Raw genomic sequence first — 26,754 nt, 5'->3', positions numbered from 1 at the left:
CTGGGGGGGAAATCTGAGAATGAGGTGAATTCATCAAATAACCTAGTTTTAGCCATTGTTCAGAAATGAAACTGCACCACCTACTGGATTTCTATGCAAACTGAATCAAGTCAATTACAGGTTTGATTGAGAACACCAATATTTCTGACTTGTCTTTACGTTGTTTTAAATTATTTTAACATTTAAGTATTCATAAGTAGTCGCCAGTCATCTCTCTCGGTCTCAGGTCCCTCAAAGAAAGAAATCCATTGCCAAACGTCACATCATTGCCAATGCGTTGGTTCTCTTCCTGCAATCTCCCTGAATGGGAATTCATTTGTAAAGAGAAATTTGGGATTAACAGTAACCTGCAAAAAGGCAAAACAAAAAACGATTCTGCATACTTTTTTGCTTTTTTCTGACGTATAAAGAAGGCCTGAAAGGTATTTTTGTTTGGTTGGTTGTTGTTGTTTTTTGTTTGTTTGTTTTTTAAAGAAAGAGAGAGGTTTTTTCCCCCGCTTTAAAGTGGAAAGTCAAGTCCTGTATAGTCTAGAACAGTTTATAGTGATTGGAGAACTAGTAAAATTGTGATATCACAAGAGGAAAGAAAGTGAAAGTTGAGTATCTAAGAAGGGAAGTTATTGACTCTTGTTTTTTGTTTAAAACAAACCTATTTAACTACAGTGACTAATTAAGATTTTGGAGAAAGAGACCTCATTAGGACATGAGAAAAATCAAGCATGAGAGTAAGTATTTGCAGGGTAGATCCTGAGGTTTGTTAAAAGGTTGTTAAGGGTAATAGGGTGTTGACATTTAATACAGCTAGCACCTAAATATTTTTAAATCTCCCAATAGATTTATATTTTGTAAGGCCAGAAATGACGACTTTAATCATCCAAGTCTGACAGAATTTTACCCAGCAATTCCTGCATTAAACCCATAATTTCTGGCTGAGCTGTAGCATATTATTTAGGATATCCAGTCTTGATTTAAAGTGACCAATTCCCCACCAAGTGACAGAGAATGAACCACATTCCTTGTTGAGATATTCCAATGATTATCTGCCAACTGTGCCCACATATCTATTCAGGGGACACCATCACAGGGCCGAATAACATCAGCCACACTATCAGAGGCTCGTTCACCTGCACATCCACCAATGTGATATATGCCATCATGTGCCAGCAATGCCCCTCTGCCATTTACATTGGTCAAACTGGACAGTCTCTACGTAAAAGAATAAATGGACACAAATCAGATGTCAAGAATTATAACATTCATAAACCAGTCGGAGAACACTTCAATCTCTCTGGTCACGCAATCACAGACATGAAGGTCGCTATCTTAAAACAAAAAAACTTCAAATCCAGACTCCAGCGAGAAACTGCTGAATTGGAATTCATTTGCAAATTGGATACTATTAATTTAGGCTTAAATAGAGACTGGGAGTGGCTAAGTCATTATGCAAGGTAGCCTATTTCCCCTTGTTTTTTCCTACCCCCCCCCCCCGGGATGTTCTGGTTTAACTTGGATTTAAACTTTGAGAGTGGTCAGTTTGGATAAGCTATTGCCAGCAGGAAAGTGAGTTTGTGTGTGTATGGAGGTGGGGGGGGGGGGGGTGAGAAGGCCTGGATTTGTGCTGGGGGTGGCCCACCTTGATTATCATGCGCATTGTGGGGAGAATGGTCACTTTGGATGAGCTATTACCAGCGGGATAGTGAGTTTGTGTGTGTGGTTTTTGGGAGGGGGGTGGGGGGGGTGAGAGAACCTGGATTTGTGCAGGAAATGGCCCAACTTGATTGTCATGCACATTGTGTGGAGAGTTGTCACTTTGGATGGGCTATCACCAGCAGGAGAGTGAATTTGTGTGGGGGGGTGGAGGGCAAGAAAACCTGGATTTGTGCTGGAAATGGCCCAACTTGATGATCACTTTAGATAAGCTATTACCAGCAGGACAGTGGGGTGGGAGGAGGTATTGTTTCATATTCTCTGTGTGTATATAAAGTCTGCTGCAGTTTCCACGGTAAACATCTGATGAAGTGAGCTGTAGCTCACGAAAGCTCATGCTCAAATAAATTGGTTAGTCTCTAAGGTGCCACAAGTACTCCTTTTCTTTTTGCGAATACAGACTAACACGGCTGTTACTCTGAAACCTGGAAATTTCTGGTAATTTTTACCACTGGTAAAAATGTACTGCTTATTTCTAGCCTGAATTTATCAAGCTTGAGCTTCCAGACATTTTATCTTGTTATGCCTTTGTCTGCTAAATTAAAGAGCCCGCCTACTATTGGTAATCTTTTACCCCGGAGGTAAAGTCATCTCTTAACTTTGTCTTGGATAAATGAAATAGATTGAGCTTCTTTACACAAATATATATTTTTTAATTAAATGTTATAAAGTCTAGAGACATATTACTAAGCCAGTTCATGCCACAATACAGTGAATTTCACCAATTCCCCACTGCCGAGTAATAAATGACCATCTCCTATAACTTCAAGGCAACTTCTGATCCACCACTCAGCCTTAACTTTAACCTTTTACTTTTTTAAAAAAATAACATACATATCAGCCTAAACTACTGACATAGAGAGGCACACATTTTCTCTGAAATGTGGTCAGTAAGACCTGAGGACTGTTCTGGTGGAATTTAAACTTGTCAGTTCTATGTCCACCACCTTTGTACAACACATTTTCAATACCCATTAGGCCAAATCTGACAGACTGTACTCAGCCCTTATTCAGGCAGAAGTCTGTCTAAATACACCAGTATTGCCAAACCAGAGCATATATAAATCAAGAGTCAGGCTCCCAAAAAATCATGAAAAAAAAAATCAGATTTTTAGAAAAAAAAAAAATGTGGGGTGCTTTTTATTTGCTTTCTAGTTTCTGTGCCTTCAGGGTACACACAAATCACATTTTCAAGTTTTCTGTGCAAAACTAAGGGAATTAGAAACTTGACCTTTCTTTTCATTAAAGATGTGATTCCCAGAATTGTGTGATTCTCAGAGCTGGAGCTTTAAGAAAAAACAAATATTGTGAAAGTTGTCAAAATTGGTACATATATAGAAGGGTGAGATTGAAACTCAAAGGTAGTTTTGCTGGTAGGGATTTATTGTTAAATGTATACTGCTGTTGCAGTAGTGGTATTAGTGGTCCAACTGTAAAGTCTTATGTATAACTTATCAAGAGTTTGTCAAGAACACCCAGAGCTTAGGATGGATGCTCTTTTATGTAGCTAGTAAAAATTTCCATAAATATATCAACCTTGTTGCTTAAAGAAACAAACAAACACTTGGTGAATAAAGAGGTTTATTTTGTTTAAATTTACCTTTGGATGAGATTGAGCATGAGACCTAAGTTCCCTGTAAGCTATGTGGCCATGCAGCAGGCTATCAAGGGCCTTGCAGGTGGGGAGAAGAGCCCCTCCCCCGGCCCAGCCCAGCCCAGCCCAGCCCCGCCCCACCCTGCTGGAGCTGCCACAGCTGGGGAGAGGCAACTCTCACCCGGCCCCGAGCTGCTGGGGCAAGAGAGGGCTGGGGGAAGTCCTATATCCCTGCTGCAGCCCCGGGGCAGCCTGCACCCCGAAGCCTTCATCCATGGCCCCACCCCAGAGCCTGCACCCCCTTGCACCCCAACCTACTGCCCCATCCCTGAGCCTGCATCCCAAACCCCTCATCCCCAGCCCCACCCCAGAGCCCGCACCCCCAGCCAGAGCCTGCACCCCCCCACACCCCAACCCTGAGCCCCCCCCCACTCCAAACCCCTTGGCCCCACCCCCACCACCTCCATATTGGTGCACATAACAAAATTCATTCGACACATGGATGTAAAAAATTAGAGCAAACACTGCATGAGACCCGTGTCTATGTACTTTTCCAAGCTGTGGAGGAGCTAACAGAGTATTGAGAGGAAAGGAGAGTAACATATCTATCAAGGCTTTGTGTCATAGTGCCATCTGGAATACCCTGAAGACCTTTAACAGGAACCAGGCTAGACAGAGTAGAGCTAGCTAGGAAATAGGCTCTCCCAGAAAAGTCTGACTTTTCAGTGAAGTATTTTGTCCCCAGACTGAAATATTTTGATTTAACATGGTGCTGTCATGCCTCATGGGAGTTGTCATTCTCCTCTATGGGTCTTACTTTCTGGCCAAACTACATCTCCCATGATACACCACTCTTCTCCATTCTCAATGAAGGGTGGGAGTGCACGTAGGAGTCACTAACCATGGTACATCAAAGGAGATGCAGGTCAGACAGAAAGCCTTGCCCAGTTCCATTGAGAAGAATGGGAGCATAAAGACACCTGACCTACTACTTCTGTGAGACACCACAGCAGCATTTGAATCATAAAACAGGGCTACCCCTACGTGTTTTGCTGTCCATGATGGAAAATGTTTTTGATGCCATCTTACTCCCTGCACCTGACCAGCTAAATGATGAGGTGCCTCCCCAGTTGATTTGCTACCCTGGCAATTGGCAACCTGGGCAACTGCTCTGGTACCCATGCCTAAGGTCAGACCTGTCAAAATATCAGGATTTTTTGGCCAAAAACCCAAAATGTTTTGGTTTTCAACAGAATATTGAAATTTTCTGTGGAAAGCAGACACTTGGTAAAAAATTTCATATAGACAAAACCCAATTTTCTGTTGAAAAACCTACTAAAGAGACATGGAAGAAGACAAAGTTTAAGAGCTTACTGAGTAAGATACTACATCCAGTTTCATCCCATCATGTCATTAATACACTTGCTAAATAAAAGCATTTCACTGAAACTTGAGACTCCCTGCTTTCTTGCGAATACTACAAGCTTTAACAAAAGAAAAGTGAAGCTTTTAGTGAGGACTGTCCCAGGTTTTGCTGAATGCCCAAAAAATTGGGAGAAAATCTAGGAGTTGGAGATCCATGGTTGCGGTGAAGCAAGGGAAACTGACAAACTGGTGGATAAAACAGAAAGCAGCCAGGTAACCAGAACTGTAAAAAGACATCACTGGCGTGGTGTTGTCATGCCACTGAAGAGCATGAAGCGTGCTGTTAAGATGAAGGAATGATGTAGGCAGGATGACTGGGAACAGGAAGAGCATCATTAGCATGAGGTATGAGAGCCTGAGAAAAAGTCTGTTTCAACAGGAGCGCATGGGATAAGTTCCAGTTTCCAGATACTGAGCAAACCCAGAAAGACAGAGAGAAATCAGTGTCTTGAAAGACATGGCTGAACTGAAGGCACTAGTACCCATTAGTTGTTAGTTGGGTTGGTCTCTCAGTTTAAAAGCAGATATCAAGCTGTTCCCTAAATAAGAGGATGGAGATATAAACACCTTTTCTGTGCCCTTGGAAAAACACAAATTGGAGAAGAAAGGTGGGTCCTTCACTTGTCACTTTGCCTGTCATGGTAAGCTCTAGGGGCTTATTTTTGGATGAGCCAAGGAACTATACAGTATCTTCTAGAATAAGAAAGGTATTGGGAACAAAGTTCTAAATGAGTAGGGAAGCAAATGCTTCCATCAGGCCAAGAAAGGGTAACGGAGTGTGATGGTAATTACAAAGCCATGCACCTAAGAAGTAAGGAGAGGGTTAAGGTAGGCACTGGGAAGCAGTAAGCATCCCAGATGGAGCTCATTATGATGGCTACCTCCAGAAGGCAGAGGGCTGGCTAAGGGAAGGATGTTCTTCCTGGGAGAAGAGGATTTGATCTAGGCAACCAGCTATGCCTGTGGGGTGTTTAGAACACTTTCCACCTGCCTAAGGAGAGAAGTTGCAGGTAGTAACTAGACCCAATGAGGATTTAGTTAAAGCAAGCCAGTCCTCTGATTTAATTTTTTTAATTAGGGCTTTACCATACCATTCATTATATGTTTTTTTAAAAATCTAGACTTACTCTCAGTCAGGTTCTCTACTCTTCAAGCTGGAAGTGTAAACTGCAGCTGAAGGCAATATACAGTACTCACACTAGCTCTGATCAAGCTAGCACGCTAAAAAGAGAGTAACTGCAGCATGGGCAGCGGGATGGGCTAGCCACCTGAAATGGGCTCTCAGTATCTCTTACAGGCATGTACTTGGGGCAGCTAGCCCCTCTCACTGCTTGTGCCACCACAGCTAAACTCTATTTTTAGCATGCATGTATGTCTCCTTGAGCTGGCATTTATACCTCTACTTCAAAGTACCTCTGGATGGGGAGAGACCACCCAAGATAGAACTTCCAAAGGGTGCCAGAGGGAGAAGAGTGAAGGGCAGACAGTAACTTGCCAGTATCTCAGCCATATTGGTGACAGTATGTTAAAATTGCCCATGTCCTCCTTATCATCTAAGCCTAAAAGATACAAGGCCCATGCAGCGGGGCTCCTCAGGAGCATGCTGTTGAACTGATCATACCATAGTCACACTATCAGTCTGTTATGTGCTACAGAATGAAGTGAGGCTCCCATGCCTTAGAAGAAAGTATAGCGGCTCTCTTATTTCCCCTGCTAGGCATGAAGACTGATAGATGAAGGAGCAAAAAGAACAGCTGTAGAAGATGTTCAACTGTTCTTGAGGTATTTTCATTTCAATCAAGCCCAGATTTTTTATTCTTAATACTTTATTATGGTAGCGTCCAAGGGTTCCATTTAGGATTGAGGTCCCACTGTGTCAAAGGTTATACAGATGGAAAAAAAAAAACAGTCCGTATCCTGCAGAGCTTATGTACCTTTCTGGCAGCACATAGGATGTCAAAGTATCTACACAAAGAGCCAACTTAAAAAGCATCCAAGGACACTGATAGGGGATAAAGAGAAATTAATTAAATGATAACTAGGAATCAGTTAAACCTTCTAAGAACCTGTGGTCTTCCTGGTAGGCCTAATTCCCGAACTACATGGACAATTCCCATTACTGGGTGGAAAACCATAAACTAATGACTGATGTGTGTTGAATATGAAGGACAGATGATTTACTAGATAAAATAGGGCTAAGTCAACTATATGGCCCTCTCTGATTTCATTAAGGGGTGCTGACAGTTAACTTTGAGGATATTGTTGTAAAATTTGCCTTTTTAATAGATTTGGGATTGTACATGTCCCCAGTGCTAACTGTCTAGGTCATCTATAGTGGTGGACTCTATACTCTGAATAAAGACTGCACCTGTGACATACCAGAAGATGACAGCGTTGACAGAAGTGAAAGAATGACTGGTTTCTGTACTCACTGTACATCTCCCTACAATCAGATGGGGAGGACCATGTACAATACAAAGACTGTGGTTCTCATTTTGGACAGCAGCCAAAAACTGAGCTCAGCACAGCACAGAAAAGGGCTGGAACACAGATGGCTGTGTGTCACCTCTCTACCTTACAGACTGCGGAGATGGCTGGAGACTAGAACAGTCCATGGCAGACACTGGAGCAATCACAGGAATTGCCCTAACTGATGTTGTTCTACAGTGACTCTTTATGGAGCCATCCACCAGCACAGAATAGTCAGCGGGCAGTGTGGTCCAACTATGCCTCCTCACTCCCCTACCATACCACAAGGTCTTGTGATGCACTAAAGGCCAGCACAGGACAATTGTGCTGGCTCTGTGCTCCAGTGGGAAACCCTTCCTGTGACAGTCTGTAAGGGCTGCTTCCACTCCCTCTGCAGGCCCTTTACACCACCAGTGCAGTGTAAAATAGGACACTGCGAAGGCAAAAATCTAGCCCTCTGTTTACAAACAGATTGACATTTTCAAAGAGAACATTATTTCCATCTTCCTACAAAGGAACTAGTCAGCATACCAGGTTGGGGGCACAGCAGGCTGCAGTCTCTACTCCAAACAGATGACACAGGGACCTCTGCCAGAAAGCTAACCAACCTGGCAATAATTGGCACTTTTAAAATGCACAATTCATTGAAAATAAATACAAAAAAAGCTTTTGTATTATGAAAATAATTAAAGTATCCTGCTGCAAACAGTTAATTATTAACACTATTTTCTGAACCATGCACATCCCTGATGACATTATTAAGCATGCTAGCACACGCATGCCAAAGTTAAGTGAAAGAAGCCATGTTGGCCTCTGCTCTCTTTGGAAACATGGATCAGGAGATGGAGAAATCAACATTTTTCAAAATATAAATGGAACAAATTGGTAGGAAAACTAAAAACCATTCTCCAGCTGTCTTGGTAACAACCTTTTAAATGACTGAGTCTGAGAATAATGGCCTAGTGTCCCTGGTTGAAGGGCCCCTCTGTATGGGACCAACTCACACTGTGAGCAAAGCCAGACTGATTAACTCACCTAGCGAGTCTGCTCCATTCTCCACTGTTTCATTCACCTTTCTGGCAACTCTGGCTACAGCTTCCCCCATCTTTTTCTCCATGCAGGCACCGCACCCAGTCCCACCAGGGAAGCACTTCCACAGAGGAAACTGTGAATGAGGAAACAAAAACAGTGAGGGTCCAGTGTGCTAACATATCATGAAAGGGACAAGTAAAAATAGCAGTCAATGGGACAGGATTTATTCCTGGTAAAATGTTATTAATCAGAAGTTAAAATCAGGACTGCTATTAAGGGGAATCTGCTGCATTTAACCTCACAACTACTTTCCCATCTGTAAAATGAGGATAACTGTGGCACAGAGAAACTAAGTGACTTGCCCAAGGTCCCACAGGAAGTCTGTGGCAGAGGGAGAACTTCCACCCAGGTCTTCCAAGTCCTAGCCTGGCACTCAAACCATGGAACATCCTTCCTCCCCCACTTCCTTTCTACTCCACTCTGCAGTGAATAGTGAATTTTTACAATGGGTCAGATACTCCATTGCCCTGCATTTTATGTAGTCATTTACAATAGTACAAAGTAAGTGAGAAATATTACTAAATCAGAAATAGCGGTTATTTGCATGTACTTTCCACTAATGTAAGTAACTACACTGTAACTACATAAAATACTCTGAATTTTTTATTTAATTAATGAACAGACTCCATGAACTTCAATTTTAAATCTCCCTTAATTACTCGTTACTGTCATTATTGTTGCACCATCCAAAAGACTACAAAATGAGTAAATGTATCTTTAAAATGATTAATTGCTTTGAGTTATATTCTTAAATCAAAATGGTCAGTCATGGCTATCAAAATAAAAAAAAAAGACATTTGCAGATTCTTAATATTATTGACTACCTTTTGTTAAATCTATTTTTTCCAATAATTAAATACTGAATTTTCACACTAAATATAAATATGTAAATTAAAAAAATTAACACCTTTTCCCAAAACCAAAAACACCAAGCCCCACATATTGAGCCCCACATGAAGATCTGAGTTGTTCAGGATGTCAGAACTCCTAACTATATATTAAATCACAAGGACTCCCATGACCCTACAATCGTCTGAATATTTAACTGTTGGACTAGATTATCCTTTGTGCACAGGTGGCGGAAGGGTACAACAGGAAAAAGAAAAACCTGTGATACTCTCCTTAAATTCTGGAGGATTTTCTTTATTATATGAAGAGGCAGATTAGGGGTTTGTGGGGCCCTCGCCCAGAACAAGTGGGGGTCCCTCCCCATCCTTTCTGTCTGCAGTGTGTCCCCCTACCCCTACTGCTCCCGCCAGGGAAATGTGATTGGGGCATGGGGGCTTTCCCAGCCCCGCCCAGCACTCCTGCCAGGGAGTCGGGTTGGGGCACGGGGGCTTGCTGGGCAGGCAGAGTGTGGCAAGCCCCCGTGCCCTAACCCGGCTCCCCAGCAGGAGCACTGAGCATGCAGAGTGGGGCAAGCCCCCACTCCCTGACAGAAGCACTGAGCAGGTGGCAGAGCCGGGGCACCCGGGCATAGGCCCCGTTGGCCTAGTGGCTAATCTGCACCTGATTATATGTTGTCCCATTTTTGTTGTCTCACCAGGGCGGAATGTCTACTTGGTTCCCTATAGTGTGTCTTTCACACAGAATGTTTCAAAGGTAGACAAAATGAGGACATATGGCCTCATTTAAAAATTCTTAGAAGCAACCCTCATAATGAGTAGTGGAACACGAGTTATTTACACACATAAATTGAGGCCCAGAAAAAACATACAAATAAACATGGAAAAAAGGAACCAGAGCGATAATACATGCAAATGAAACCTAGGTATATCCAGAAGAGGGACTGTTCAGTTCACTAGTCCTTACAAAAATACTTGTGTTTTCAGTAACCTGAACTTTCCAGCAATTAAGACAGCAGGCCTCCTCTGGGTTCCTCCCCATTACCTCTTTACTAGGGTTCACTTACGGAGTAGAAGGCAAAACTCTGCTTCTAACTACCTCTCCTACCACCAGCCAACTCTAAACTTCACCTGGAAGTATGCAGAAATCACTCAGTGATTGCTGAAGTCATTGGTTGAGTGTCTTAGGATGCAGAGACCAGCCCTATCGCAATAACAGTAGTGCGCAGTGATGGATCGGACCGCCCTTTTTGTGAGACCACAATACTCAGAAGTTATGGGCTTGAAGCAGAAATTACTGGGTGGAATTCTATAGCCTGTGTTATGCACATCAGACTAGATTATTATAATGGTCCATTCTGGCCTTAAAATCTATTAATCTATTTTGTTTTCAAAAGGGACCTCTGGCATTTCTGTTGGCATGAATTAACAGAAAACTGGGGAGACAAAGTACAAAGAATTTTAGCTCAAAAAGAATTGTAAGAACAACAGATGAGCCAAAACGGGAAAGAAGTAGAAAAGGACCAGTCGATGCATCTAGTAACATCATGCGAAATGTAATGCAAAAAATTGCAAAAAAGGCAGCAGCCTAGAATCCCAGTCTATAGCTGGTCAAGCAGCACATCTCCATGTCATGCCTCCTTTGGATGCTTTTGGTATCTTGACTAAGGAGTATGCCTAAGCCCTCCTAGACAGTGACCCAGCAGCAGTGGTCCTATATTTAGTTGACTGAGCAGTAAAAATTAAAATACTAGACTGGTGGCAGAAACCCAAGACTTCAGATCCAAGATACCTTTCCATGCAAATCTGATACTGAGTTGGGCTGCAATATTGCCTAAGCAAACCCAAGTGATATTACAACTAAATGCTGTCACAGTCTGCATTGATCCAGTACAGCTTACTTTTTCATTTATGGGGAAAACTAAGGATGATTAACAGCAATATCTGCATACATCCTACAATTACTTCACGTGCCACCCAACTATGATGAGGCAGGAAAATCCCTCCCCCAGCCACAGAAGTTGGAATTTCACCCTCCCCACACTTTCATGTTCAACTTCCAATTTCCAACACCAAAATGTACAGCATGAGAAGTTATTTGTTTTCCCACTCTCGGGCAGGAGGAGAGAAGGCCACCCCCTCTCTTGCCCTCAGCGCCCTTGCAGCAGGAGCGCGCTGCTGAAATGCACAGAGCAGGAAGCAGGCTGCGTGCATTACAGTAGCCTCCTTTCATTTCCAGCCGCGGGGCTCTCCGTCTCACTGTTTCCTGGACCTGGCGGACGCAACCCCTCGGGCGAAACGAGGGCCGACGAGTGCATGTTAGCAGCCTGCACTGAGAAGTGCAAACTCTCGGGCTGCCTTGGCAGCCCCACGCCGTCGGGGAGTTCGGCGGTATCCGCAGGCCCCATTGTGTGCGAGGGGGAGGAGGAAGCTCTTCTAATCTCTCTCTCCGGGCGAGCTGAGGGAAGAGGCGGACGATCTCTCTTACCCAGCACCAGACCCACGCTGCTGCTGCTGCTCAGCCTGAACTCCCAGCTCCGTCTGTCCGGTTTCCCCCAACCATTGTGAAGAACAGCAACAGCTGCTTCTACAGCCACACTGCTGGGGACAGGAAGCGGGGGAGGGAAACCCGAGGCGGGGGACCTGACAGAGAGCAGGAAAAGACCCAGAGCCAAGAAATGCAGGAGCTCTGGCAGCGGGTTAGGCACAAGGGTGAAGAAGTCGGTTCCTTAATCAGGGCTCCTTGTTCCAAGGTCAACATGTTTTAGGTTTCAGAGTAACAGCCGTGTTAGTCTGTATTCGCAAAAAGAAAAGGAGTGTCTCTAAGGTGCCACAAGGACTCCTTTTCTTTTTGCAACATGTTTTAGGGAATTCATCCAGGTAAGATTACCTTTTTTTTTTTTTTAGAAATGTCACCAAAATAAATAAGTGACTGTTGTACCTATTTATATTAGGAATTATTTATTAACAATTAGAATAAGGATGGGAGTACTTGTGGCACCTTAGAGAATAACCAATTTATTTGAGCATAAGCATTGGTGAGCTACAGCTCACTTCATCGGATGCATACTATGGAAAGTATAGAAGATCTTTTTATATACACACAAAGCATAAAAAAATACCTCCTCCCACCCCACTCTCCTGCTGGTAATAGTTTATCTAAAGTGATCACTCTTCTTACAATGTGTATGATAATCAAGGTGGGCCATTTCCAGCACAAATCCAGGTTTTCTCACCCCCCCCCCCCCGCCCACACACACACAAACCCACTCTCCTGCTGGTAATAGCTTATCGAAAGTGATCACTCTCCTTACAAGGTGTGTGATAATCAAGGTGGGCCATTTCCAGCACAAATCCAGGGTTTAACAAGAACGTCTGGAGGGGGGAGGGGGGTTAGGAAAAAACAAGGGGAAATAGGTTACCTTGCATAATAACTTAGCCACTCCCAGTCTCTATTCAAGCCTAAGATAATTGTATCCAATTTGCAAAAGAATTCCAATTCAACAGTTTCTCGCTGGAGTCTGGATTTGAAGTTTTTTTGTTGTAAAATAGCAACTTTCATGTCTAATGGCGTGACCAGAGAGATTGAAGTGTTCTCCAACTGGTTTATGAATGTTATAATTCTTGACATCTGATTTGTGTCCATTTATTCTTTTACGTAGAGACTGTCCAGTTTGACCAATGTACATGGCAGAGGGGCATTGCTGGCACATGATGGCATATATCATATTGGTGGATGTGCAGGTGAACGAGCCTCTGATAGTGTGGCTGATGTTATTCGGCCCTGTGATGGTGTCCCCTGAATAGATGTGTGGGCACAGTTGGCAATGGGCTTTGTTGCAAGGATAGGTTCCTGGGTTAGTGGTATGTGGTATCTGTTGTGTGGTGTGTGGTTGCTGGTGAATATTTGCTTCAGGTTGGGGGGCTGTCTGTAGGCAAGGACTGGCCTGTCTCCCAGGATTTGTGAGAGTGTTGGGTCATCTTCCAGGATAGGTTGTAGATCCTTAATAATGCGTTGGAGGGGTTTTAGTTGGGGGCTGAAGGTGACGGCTAGTGGCGTTCTGTTATTTTCTTTGTTAGGCCTGGCCTGTAGTAGGTGACTTCTGGGAACTCTTCTGGCTCTATCAATCTGTCTCTTCATTTCCGCAGGTGGGTACTGTAGTTGTAAGAATACTTGATAGAGCTCTTGTAGGTGTTTGTCTCTGTCTGAGGGGTTGGAGCAAATGCGGTTGTATCGCAGAGCTTGGCTGTAGACAATGGATCGTGTGGTGTGGTCAGGGTGAAAGCTGGAGGCATGTAGGTAGGAATAGCGGTCAGTAGGTTTCCGGTATAGAGTGGTGTTTATGTGACCATCATTTATTAGCACTGTAGTGTCCAGGAAGTGGATCTCTTGTGTTGACTGGACCAGGCTGAGGTTGATGGTGGGATGGAAATTGTTGAAATCATGGTGGAATTCCTCAAGGGCTTCTTTTCCATGGGTCCAGATAATGAAGATGTCATCATTATAGCGCAAGTAGAGTAGGGGCGTTAGGGGATGAGAGCTGAGGAAGTGTTGTTCTAAATCAGCCATAAAAATGTTGGCATACTGTGGGGCCATGAGGGTACCCATAGCAGTGCTGCTGATCTGAAGGTATACATTGTCCCCAAATGTAAAATAGTTATGGGTAAGGACAAAGTCACAAAGTTCAGCCACCATGTTAGCCGTGACATTATCGTGACATCCTCTACAGCAAACAGGCAAAGATTAAGAATGAGCTCTCAAAAATGGATACTCTCATAAAAAACCAACCTTCCACACAAACTTCCTCATGGCTGGACTTTACTAAAAGTAGACAAGCCATTTACAACACACACTTTGCTTCTCTACAAAAGAGAAAGGACACTAAACTTTCTAAACTACTACATGCCACAAGGGGCCACAGCAGTGGTTCCCTCAAACCACCCAGCAATATTGTTAACCTATCCAACTATCCTCTCAGCCCATCAGAAGCAGCTGTCCTATCTCGCGGCCTCTCCTTCTGCCCCTCCACCCCCACGAACATGTTACAGTTCTGTGGTGACCTAGAATCCTATTTTTGACGTCTCCGACTCAAGGAATATTTCCAACATACCTCTGAACAACATACTAATCCACCGAGACCTCCCTACCAACACTACAAAAAGAAGGATTCTAGGTGGACTCCTCCTGAAGGTCGAAACAGCAGACTGGACTTCTACATAGAGTGCTTCCGCCGACGTGCACGGGCTGAAATTGTGGAAAAGCAGCATCACTTGCCCCATAACCTCAGCCGTGCAGAACACAATGCCATCCACAGCCTCAGAAACAACTCTGACATCATAATCAAAAAGGCTGACAAAGGAGGTGCTGTTGTCATCATGAATAGGTCGGAATATGAACAAGAGGCTGCTCGGTAGCTCTCCAACACCACTTTCTACAAGCCATTACCCTCTGATCCCACTGAGAGTTACCAAAAGCAACTACAGCATTTGCTCAAGAAACTCCCTGAAAAAGCACAAGATCAAATCTGCACAGACACACCCCTGGAACCCCAACCTGGGATATTCTATCTACTACCCAAGATCCATAAACCTGGAAATCCTGGGCGCCCCATCATCTCGGGCATTGGCACCCTGACAGCAGGATTGTCTGGCTATGTAGACTCCCTCCTCAGGCCCTACGCTACCAGCACTCCCAGCTACCTTCGAGACACCACTGACTTCCTGAGGAAACTACAATCCATCGGTGATCTTCCTGTTAACACCATCCTGGCCACTATGGATGTAGAAGCCCTCTACACCAACATTCCACACAAAGATGGACTACAAGCCGTCAAGAACACTATCCCCGATAATGTCACGGCTAACCTGGTGGCTGAACTTTGTGACTTTGTCCTTACCCATAACTATTTTACATTTGGGGACAATGTATACCTTCAGATCAGCAGCACTGCTATGGGTACCCTCATGGCCCCACAGTATGCCAACATTTTTATGGCTGATTTAGAACAGCACTTCCTCAGCTCTCATCCCCTAACGCCCCTACTCTACTTGCGCTATAATGATGACATCTTCATTATCTGGACCCATGGAAAAGAAGCCCTTGAGGAATTCCACCATGATTTCAACAATTTCCATCCCACCATCAACCTCAGCCTGGTACAGTCAACACAAGAGATCCACTTCCTGGACACTACAGTGCTAATAAACAATGGCCACATAAACACCACCCTATACCGGAAACCTACTGACCGCTAACAGAACGCCACTAGCCATCACCTTCAGCCCCCAACTAAAACCCTTCCAACGCATTATTAAGGATCTACAACCTATCCTGAAGGATGACCCAACACTCTCACAAATCCTGGGAGACAGGCCAGTCCTTGCCAACAGACAGCCCCCCAACCTGAAGCAAATACTCACCGGCAACCACATACCACACAACAGAACCACTAACCCAGGAACCTATCCTTGCAACAAAGCCCGTTGCCAACTGTGCCCACATATCTATTCAGGGGACACCATCACAGGGCCGAATAACATCAGCCACACTATCAGAGGCTCGTTCACCTGCACATCCACCAATATGATATATGCCATCATGTGCCAGCAATGCCCCTCTGCCATGTACATAGGTCAAACTGGACAGTCTCTACGTAAAAGAATAAATGGACACAAATCAGATGTCAAGAATTATAACATTCATAAACCAGTCGGAGAACACTTCAATCTCTCTGGTCACGCGATTACAGACATGAAAGTTGCTATTTTACAACACAAAAACTTCAAATCCAGACTCCAGCGAGAAACTGTTGAATTGGAATTCATTTGCAAATTGGATACAATTAACTTAGGCTTGAATAGAGACTGGGAGTGGCTAAGTCATTATGCAAGGTAACCTATTTCCCCTTGTGTTTTCCTAACCCCCCCCCCCCCAGACGTTCTTGTTAAACCCTGGATTTGTGCTGGAAATGGCCCACCTTGATTATCATACACATTGTAAGGAGAGTGATCACTTTAGATAAGCTATTACCAGCAGGAGAGTGGGGTGAGAGGAGGTATTTTTTCATGCTTTGTATGTATATAAAAAGATCTTCTACACTTCCCACAGTATGCATCCGATGAAGTGAGCTGTAGCTCACGAAAGCTTATGCTCAAATAAATTGGTTCGTCTCCTGAGGTCCCTTCCAACCCTGATATTCTATGATTCTATGAACACTCCCCCCCCCGCCCTCCGACACACACACATACCCACCCACCCACCATGGGGCTCTGATGAGGCTCTGAAAAGGGATGAGCCCTTTAAAATAAATGCGAACAGCCCAGCGAGGCTCTGATGAGGCTCTGAGCAGGGATGATCCCTTTAAACTAAACACAAAGAGCCCAGCGCGGTTGGGTTTCCCCCTATCGTGTGGCTCCAATCAAGCTCTCACTCACCAGAAGTGCCTTCTCCAGGGTCATGGTCCGGGAGCATGCTTTGGGAGTAGGGGGAGGCTATTGGCTCCAGCGTTAAGAATAGTTCCTGGCTAGGTGGGAAAACAGATTCCCCACTTGCCGCCTGTGAGCCGTCGTCCTCCTCTTCGTCCTCCAAAAAAAACTCATCCTCCTCGCTCCGTGCTACTCCCCCCTTGCAGGTGTCCATGGACAGTGGTGGGGTAGTAGTGTCGCCACCCCGCATAATAGCATGTAGCTCACGGTAGAAGCAGCATATATGGGGCTGTGACCCAGAGCGGCTGTTCGCCTCCCTGGCTTTTTGGTACACTTGCCTGAGCTCCTTGATTTTTGTACGACACTGTTCTGTGTCCCTGGAGTACCCTCTTTCCATCATGACCCTGGAGACTTTAGCGTACGTATTTGCATTCCTTTTTTTGGAATGTAGTTCTGCCATAACAGATTCGCCTCCCCAACATACAATGAGATCCAGTACCTCCCGTTCAGAGCATGCTGGAGCTCGTCTGCGAATCCGGGACTGTGTGGTCGCCTGTGATGGTGGACTGTGCTGATGGTCGACTGTGCTGATGGTGACCAAACAGGAAATTCAAAAGTTCCCGGGGCTTTTACTGCCTACCTGGCTAGTGCATCGGAGTTCAGAGTGTTGTCCAGAGTGGTCATAAGGGAGCATTCTGGGATAGCTCCCGGAGGCCAATATCGTCAAATTGCGTCCACAGTACCTGTAACCCAGAACTGCAATCTCGATTTTAGCACTACTCCACTTGCCAAGGTGGAGTACAGAAATCGGAGTAAAGAGCCCTTTAAATCGAAAAAACTGGTTTGGTCATGTGGACCGAACCAGTTTTATTTCAAGGTAACTCAGCTAATCCCGAAATAACCGCATACTGTGGACCAGGCCTTAGTTGCACTAGCTCCCATTGAGCTAGTGCACTAAAAATAGTAGTGTAGCGAGAGTCATAGAATCATAGACTATCGGGGTTGGCAGGGACCTCAGGAGGTCATCTAGCCCAACCCCCTGCTCAAAGCAGGACCAATCCCCAATTTTTGCCCTAGATCCCTACATGGCCCCCTCAAGGATTGAACTCACAACCCTGGGTTTAGCAGGCCAATGCTCAAACCACTGAGCTATCCCTCCCCCAAAAACAACTGTCTCACAGAATGGCCCCCTCAAGGATTGAACTCAAAACCCTGGGTTTAGCAGGCCAACACTTAACCCACTAAGCTATCATGGGATAACCATGCTGACTACATGCCCAGGGGGTTCAGGTGGGTTTGTACTTGGCACGGCTAGCCTATGCTGCTGCTGCTCACTGCTACCTATGCTTCCCCAGCTACACTGCTATATTTAGAAGGCTAGCTCCATGAGAGCTTGTACAACTATGTTGATGCAAGCAAGAAATCACACCCTCAGCTCCAAGTGTAAACATACCCTAACTTTTAGGATATGCCACTTGAAGTGACCCAAGAGGTATTTTATCATGTATAGCCACTCAAAACCCCATTTCCTCATTCAAGTGCTATTTGTAAAAATAGAAGGTGTGGAGGGATGCGTGGTATGTAGCAGCATATTATGTAGAAATAAAACCTTTGGGTTAGAGAAAGGCATGTCACATCTACTTCACAACATATAACATTTGCATGGTTGGGTCACTGTGGGGATGACCCAAGAAGTCACAGATAGTCAAAATTTTGTCACAGCTATTCAAATCTAGTTCCTTATTCAAATGACTAATAATATTAATATTTATGTTCTTTATACAGGAGGTGTGAGGGAGATGCTGAGGCGGCACAAGTGGGAATGGGACTTGGGGTGAGAGGGCGGGGCTGATGTGGCACAAGGAGGAACAAGATTTAGGGTGAGAGGGAGTTTGATATGGCAGAGTGGGTTCAACTGAGATGGTGACACTGAAATGGTAGGGCTGGAGCTCAGAGAGGTGCTAAGGCTGCAGAAGCACAAGCAGGGACAGGGTGAGAGTTAATTGGCATGAGATGGGCTTAGGCTCAGGAGGAGTTGTGGAGATGGCATGAGCTAGGGCTCCTGGTGCACAGGAAAAAGTGAGTTCCTGATTTCCTAGCAGGAAGAAGCAGCAGAGTTAGTCAGGGAGGCAGCTCCAGGCACTAAGTTGGATGGGAAGCTCTGAGGTGGCACAAATGGTGTGAAAGGATCAAGTTTAGGCAGGAAGCACTGAGGCAGTAAAAGTGGGTCCATGATCTGAGGCTGGGGGGAAGTGACTGAGAGAGGGGGAAGGCTGAGGTAGTAAGCTGGGGAGACAAGAGCAAGCTGAAAGGCATGAATTACAGCTAGCTCACTGTCATAAAGGGAAGGTTAACCACCTTTCTGTGTACAGTGCTATAAAATCCCTCCTGGCCAGAGGCAACATCCTGTTACCTGTAAAGGGTTAAGAAGCTCAGCTAACCTGGCTGGCACCTGACTCAATAAGGGGACAAGATACTTTAATATCTTGTGGGGCGGGGGAAGATTTTCGTTTGTGCTCTTTGTTTACGTGGTTGTTCTCTCTTGGGACTGAGAGAGGCCAGACATAAATCCATCTTCTCCAACCCATCCTAATCCAAGTCTCCAATATTGCAACCAGTGTAGGTAAGCCAGGCAAGGCGAATAAGTTTATCTTTTGTTTTATGTGAATTTTCCCTGTATTTAGAGGGAGGTTTATTCCTGTTTTCTGTAACTTTAAGGTTTTGCCCAGAGGGAAATCATCTGTGTTTTGAATCTGAATAACCTGTAAAGTATTTTCTATCCTGATTTTACAGAGATGATTTTTACCTTTTTTTTAAATAAAATCCTTCTTTTAAGAACCTGACTGATTTTTCCATTGTTCCAAGATCCAGAGGTTTGGATCTTTGCCACCCAATGCAACAGGAAGTGCCCAGCATTCTGCTCCTTCCAGGGTCGCAGCATTCCTGCTACCCTGGAGAGGTCACCTGCTCTACGCCTTCCCTCCGTTCCCTCTCGCGCACGAAGTCCTGCTCAAGACCTGCAGGGAGGGGGCAAAGGTAATTCTGATAGCTCCAGCGTGGCCTTGCCAGCACTGGTACATCACATTGCTGGAGCGGTCAGTGGACGTACTGGTCATGTTGCCTCTCCTCCCTGACTTACTCACTCAGGACCACGGTCGCCTCTGTCATCCCAACCTACAGTCCCTCCACCTCACGGCTTGGAAGCTTCATGGCTGAACCCCACAGAGCATCTGTGCTTGGAACAAGTAAGAGATGTCCTGCTAGGCAGCAGGAAACCCTCCACTAGAGCCAGGTATCTGGCAAAGTGGAAAAGATTTTTGTGTTGGTGTGACCAGCGCCACACACCCCCAGCGCTGATACCTCTCATCTTGGAGTACCTCCTGCACCTGAAACAGCAAGGCCTGGCAGCATCCTCCATAACGGTTCACCTCGCTGCCATTTCAGCCTTCCATCGGGTACGTCTGGCTGCTCGGTCTTTGCCAACCCTATGGTTGGTCACTTTCTCAAAGGCTTGGGCCATTTATATCCTCAGATCTGCCAGCCTGTCCCTGCATGGGATCTTAACCTAGTCCTTTCAAGGCTCATGGGGGCCCCTGTTCAAACCGCTGACCACATACTCCCTCCTGTATCTGTCCTGGAAGACAGCTTTCCTGGTCGCCATCACATCTGCCACATGAGTCTCTGAGCTAAAGGCCCTCACCTCAGAACTGCCTTACACGGTTTTCCACAAGGATAAGGTGCAACTCAGACCACATCTGGCCTTTCTCCCCAAGGTTGTGTCACACTTCCACACCAGCCAGGACATTTTCCTACCCGTCTTTTACCCAAAGCCTCATGCTAGTTCCTGGGAGCAGTGGCTACATTCCCTTGATGTCTGAAGAGCCCTAGTTTTCTACATCGAGCACACTCAGATGTTCAGAAAATTGAACAAGCTATTTGTAGCAGCGGCGGACCGGATGAAAGGCCTCCCAGTCTTTTCCCAAAGAATATCCTCCTGGATCATGTCCTGCATTCGCACTTGCTATGAGCTGGCCAAAGTGCCAAATCCAGCTCTCACGGCACACTCCACTAGGGCCCAGGCCTCACCAGCAGCATTCCTGGCTCAGGTCCTGATCCAGGAAATCTGCAGGGCAACAACTTGGTCCTCAGTGCATACCATCACCTCTCACTATGCCATTGACCGGCATGCCAGAGACGAAGCGGCTTTCGGTAGAGCGGTCCTACCATCAGCATTTCCTTAACTCCGACCCCACCACCTAGGTAAGGCTTGGGAGTCACCTAATTGGAATAGATATGAGCAATCACTCTAAGAAGAAAAAACGGTTACTCACCTATCGTAACTTGTTCTTCGAGATGTGTTGCTCATATCCATTCCAAACCCACCCGCTTTCCCCTCCGTCAGACTAGCCAGAAGGAACTAAGGTGGTGCCAGGTCAGCAAGGTCATATATTGAGCACCATGAAGGTGCCACTCCAGGGAGCTCCACAACCAAACTGACGAGTGCTGCTAGGGGAAAAGCTTTCCGACGACTGTGCATGCAGCGTGCCACAGCTAATTGGAATGGATTTGAGCAACACATCTCGAAGAGCAACAGTCACAATAGGTGAGTAACAGTTTTTTCACAGATCTCTGCCTGTATTTGCCTGCCTTATTAGGGAGATCACCCTGTAACTGGGGTTTAACCGTCTCTGCAGCAGTGATATTGTAGGATCTCTCTGTTATGTTATCCAATTAAAATATGACCATGTAGACCATTGTTGCTACCACTGTTATATAATTGCAACAAGTCTTGTACAAAAGTATGTGAAGTAAGTTGTCCATGGAAAGGTTATGATTTGCTGAATATTATGTGATTTGTATGCATGTATTATTTTTGTATCTGATGTTATGAAAATTAACTATATACCTGTATTTCAAATGTTTGCTCCTGTGATAACACCCACATGGTATTTAGCCTCCAGATCTTGGAGGGACCATTCAAGTTAAATGGCTCATCAAGAAACACTTAAATCACAATGGACCATGGGAGATGCCTATCTACACTTCATGGTTTCTGCTAGGACTACGCAAAATCATGCATGGACATGTGACTTGCCCATGTGACTCCAAACACAATTTTGTTACCTGTAATTTTCCACAGTGAGAACAATGGGTTTCCCTTCAATTGGTAGAAGGTATAAAAGGCCCTGGAAACATCTCTAATTTTCCTCTTTCCTACTCAACCCTCTGGACTATGAACTTATACAAATAGGAGCATTCTAATCAAAGGACTGAGGATCTTCCAGTGATTTGGAAGCAACCAGAGACTTAACAAGCCAGCAGTCTATTCCATTACTGCTACAAGCCTGATCCAAGAACTTTGCAATTGTTGTATGTATTTGATTCCTTTAACCAATTTTAACTCACCTTTCTTTCTATAAATAAACCTTTAGATTTTAGATACTAAAGGATTGGCAACAGCATGATTATTGGGTAAGATCTGAGTTATATATTGACTTAGGTGTGTGGATGGTCCTTTGGGATCAGAAGAACCCTTTTCTTTGATGAAACTGGTTTTAAAGAACCAGTCATCATTAAGTCTAGTGTTTTTGGTGGTGATACAAGGACTGGAATGCCTAAGGCGACTGCTTTTCTGACTTGTTTGCCAGTGTGGTGAAACAGAAGTTTACTTTTGTTGCTGGTTTGGTAGAACTTATGGGAGACTAGCCACCAGTTTTGGGGGTGTCTGCTCTATTTCTCTGCAGTTTGTTCTGAATTTTGTATTCTCAGTTGTGACCCACAGAGGCACAGTGAAACTCACTCCTTTGACAGGTTTGCTGGTGAGATTGCCCTGTAATTGGGGTTCTCAGATCTCTGCCTCTATTTGTCTGCCTGGTTAGGGAGACTGTCCTATAATTGGGGTTTATGTTTCTTGCTATCAGTTTGATTGTTTAGTGAGAGAGACTGGTTTGCGATTAACCATGAGGTCTCTCCCCTTTTTTCTCTTGGCAACAAGAGGGGTGAAACACTATGACAGAACAGTGTGAGTGAAACTTATTCTGTCAATGCTCAGGCAGTACCCCTTCTGTGGGTGTCATAAATATAAAGGGAAGGGTAAACCCCTTTAAAATCCCTCCTGGTCAGAGGAAAAATCCTCTCACCTGTAAAGGGTTAAGAAGCTAGGATAACCTTGTTGGCACCTGACCAAAATGACCAATGAGGAGACAAGATACTTTCAAAAGCTGGGGGAGGGAAAAACAAATCTGTCTGCTCTCACTCCCATCTCTGCACCTTTTATCTGTCCCCCCTATTTAATTGACTTCTGATTCCTGGCGGTCCCCTCCTCTCTGAAGGGGAGGTCATTCATGTTTCTGTAATTAGTTCACCTTGGAGGCCCCACCTCTCCGAGAAACTAAAATGGACGGCCACATTTCTCCAGCACTTCATTCACACAATATTTTAATTCTTTACTGTAATTTGCTTTTTAAAAGTCAATAATAAAGTGTATATTGTACCTCCACAGCCAACAAATCAAGAATGCTATTGTGATAAAATACAGAAAAATTTGTGGATCATGTCCTAATACAAAGAATGCACTCCAACACTGACTTTTATCATTCATTCTTTACCAATCACTATCACAAATAAGACTGGTTTTAAAAAATGGTGATACTCTCTCAGTGTCCGCCTACAACCCAAGATGTACCCACTCATTATACCAAAATAAAGTGTAATTCAGAGAAGATTGTGCTATCTTCATAATATGGTTATCCATTGCTTGTCTTGTATGCTTTGAGCATGAGCAAAATATTTTTAAATGATATTTAAATGGTCATGGGGCTTCAGAGACAACACTCATTGGCAATGAAGACACAGTTTCTACCTCACTTAGTGCTACTGCTTCATGCTGCCTTCTTTTGGAACAAGATGCAGCCACCAGAGAAAAATATCAATTCATTGCATCACCACCAATGAAGCCAATCTAATCTCTGATCACAATAGCATTTCATAATCACTGCCACCCTTGTGCTCTCAAGATATTTGGTCTTGCTGCTAATGGTTAGTGTTCTGGAGTTGTGTCCCAGGTGCCACTTGGGGCCATCTGGCAGGGGGCTCGAGATACCACACCCAGGGATCCCTTAAATGTGCATGTATCTACATCCTAGTTTGCCAAAGAATGCCATGTAAGGTCTCTGCTGCAAGCCTGTGTTACACTGGACTTCATAATCATTGCAAAATGTATGTATGCATAATATGTCAGGAGTTATGCACATAAACTGAAAATTATGTTAAGGTCTGTGACTTGGAGCTGCTCACCAAAAGGTTAGACTCAAATTAGAGAGGGATTTTTTGTTTGCAAGTAAGCACTCATTGTGAAGTGTATAATAGTCAATTTACATGTAGACAGTCTGAGCACAGTGCTAATCAAGTGATTGTGAAGTCTCCAGGGGGGATTATACACAGAAAAAAAACAAGCAGTGGGGGTTAGCCTGTTTGCAAATGGAAACAATGTATGTTTGGGATTATAACTGCAAGCTGAGTCTCTGTACCTACATCTTTTACCTAGGAAGTAAGCTGACAACGGTTTGCTTCATGATAGGAAGATCACAGGTACGCCTGGCTGTAATACGATGGAAAGATTTTGGGTGAGCTTTTGCTCTGTATGACCTGACAAAGTCTTGTTCATTAAGTTTAGGCTCTAGTATGAGTATTATGATTTTATTTTATATTTAACCCTTTGTTTCTAATGTTTTTGCTTGCTGTCATTTGAAATTGCTGTTCTTGGTTAGATTTATTTAGAGAGAAAACAAATAAGTTTGTGTGTGTCAAGCAGAGCTGTGTTCTATGGTGCAACTGGTAAGCTGTGGTGTACTGTTCCCTTGGGCACAGAAGATGTGAGTTCTATGACTGTCCTGGGAATCAGACGCTGGACATTCCAGGGAGATGCTCAGAGGACTCGGGTTAGAGTGTGCCTATCATTAACCTATAAAGGGAAAGCGGGCCCACAGCAACCTGGAAAGCAGCACTTGTGTTTCCAGAGGCTGGGGGTGTTGAGGAACTGACCCACAGTAGGCACAGATAAGGCTTCCTCACACTAAGAGCAGGGTGTAGCCAAGAGTGCCATGCAGAAAACCCAAATTTATCTCCCAGTTCCTGTCTGTCAGTCTCTGGCTAGCAGTAAATGGGAATACACCAGACGCAGGATGTCTAGCCACAAGGTAAAATATACTTTGTTGCACACACAACAGTAAAATGTTCAAGCTAATGGACTATGTCTTTTCTGCCCCCCCCCTTTGTTTTTTAAAAAAAATATAAAGCAAAAGACTGATTTTCCCCAGGAAAATTCAGCATAGGCACTGACAGTACAAGCTTCTTAATCTTGCTCCATAAATGTGTCTTAACGATCACCTGCATCTCTACAGCTTGTCTACACTTGGAAATTGTACAGTTTCTGAACACTGTTGGCAGTAGCCATGTTAGCTGAATGAGGGCTGAACAGAGTTTGGGAGTCAATATACTACAAATTGTGTTCAGTGACCTGCCAGCTAACCACTGAACTGTGTTCAGCTCCTATTCAGCTAATGTTACTGTTGACAGCTGTGTTAAGACCTGGCAAAATGTTCATATTGTAACTGGGCCTTTAAGGTGAAGGTAGTTCAGTTTCCATGCCTGGTTAATCATTAGCTTCTCTCCTAACACCACCACTAAGGGTTCCAATGAGCGCTACAGCTACGTATTCCTTTATGATATGGACACCTGTCCATTACGAAATAGATTGAGACCACCTGCTCATTTCACACAGGTCATCAAATTGCCACTCATTACTTTCATCATTACTTCAGCCAGTGGGCAGGACATGAAAGGTTTAACTTCTTATCTCCTGAGGCATCCAACAGCAGAGCTTGGTTGTTCTGAATTAAACCTGATATAGATTGCAAGAATTACAAAATACACAGTGTAGTTTGATAGCAATTAACTTGTCCTCAGACATTTCACTAAACAAATCAGCACATAAGTATGGTAATGATAATAAAGTTGCCCTAATTACCCTGACACAGTTAATAAAAAATAACAGCACTTCAGCAAAATATTTCAAGAAAGTTGGTTTCATGGTACTTTAGGTTACAAAATCGCACTAGCGCAATCAATGCCAATTTTGTGGATGAAGATGTAAGAAAGAGGCAGAGACAATACTTAAAATTAAAGTCCAAAAACCAACCAGAAAAATAATTGAGACTTCAGAGAAAAAAGATAAAGCAAGGACAAAAAAATCCAAGTTGCTTTTAGAGACAATCGCATGATTTATTGTGAAACTTTAGACTAAAAAAAATCCAAATATTAGTCATTTATGCTCTACAGGCATCTCCAGGCTGCTGTGTTTAAGTTATGTACGTGGGTGCCATTATCTAACTTTCCCACAGTAAGTAGATGCTTGTTCACAGCATCACCTCCTCAGAGCAACCACCACTTAGGAGCAACACGTATGTTCTTTAGAGGAGCTCCAGTTCCTTATTATTTAATCCCATGTTACAAAAAATAGGCAGAGAGCGCTGTTGCTATATATGGTACACTACTTATTAGATGTTCTGGGCCTTATTTTTTGCATCCCTTGTCCTCCCCCCATCACTCCCCCTCCTCGCACCGTCAGAAATCTAGATTGTAAACCCCCCCGCGCAGTGACGGTCTTTTTTTTTTTGTCTGTAAAGTGCCTTATTAGGCACCACTAGTAATCTGTATAAATAAAATGAAAGCGAGCCCTGCAAGGCACCGTTGCACCACAGGCTTGCGCACACCAACCCGAACCACCCAGCATGCACATGGGTACTGAACACGCACGTGTGTCCCAAGCATATTGCCAGCCCTACGTGCGGCTCTCCGGCGAGCTCGGCCCAGGAGACCCGAGCAGCTCGCGAGCCGGGGCTGAGTCCCCGCTGGCGCGGCCTGTGTCCAAGGGGGCGAGTCGCCCCCGGCTGTGCCCGAGGAGCGGGTGGCACAAAGCGCTGGCGGGAGCGCCACGTTCCCGCACCAGCCGGCGTAGCGGCAGCTGCCACAGGCCGCCCCCACCCCCCGGGCTGCTCCTCCCCTCACGTCCCGTCCCGTCCCGCCCCTCGCTTCTCGGCCGTCGGCCCCCGCCCCGGGTTTCGTGCTCCTGGCGGAGGCCGAGGGAGAAGGTGGCGGTGGAGGCGGTGGACGGAGAGAAAGCGCCCAGGCACCGGA

General features: G+C 44.7%; 1 protein-coding gene across 8 annotated transcripts in view; it reads right to left on the bottom strand.

The window, feature by feature from the left end:
- Positions 1-26,754, bottom strand: part of LRRC20 (leucine rich repeat containing 20) — a 173,987-nt gene that overhangs the window by 105,732 nt on the left and 41,501 nt on the right. For 6 of the 8 annotated variants that reach the window (XR_007357482.2, XM_048856305.2, XM_075130904.1 and 3 more), the window contains one exon: positions 8,231-8,360. Coding sequence is in view for 7 of the 8 variants with exons in the window: in XM_075130903.1 (XP_074987004.1) it covers positions 8,231-8,360 (130 nt within the window). In the remaining variant the exon portion in view is untranslated. The other 2 variants (XM_048856303.2, XM_048856302.2) reach the window with 2 other exon arrangements.

This window comes from Caretta caretta, chromosome 7 (assembly GCF_965140235.1).
Source record: "Caretta caretta isolate rCarCar2 chromosome 7, rCarCar1.hap1, whole genome shotgun sequence".
NCBI classification, from domain to species: domain Eukaryota; kingdom Metazoa; phylum Chordata; order Testudines; family Cheloniidae; genus Caretta; species Caretta caretta.
The sequence above is the reverse complement of the archived record's forward strand: the minus strand, read 5'-3'. Positions and strand labels throughout refer to the sequence as shown.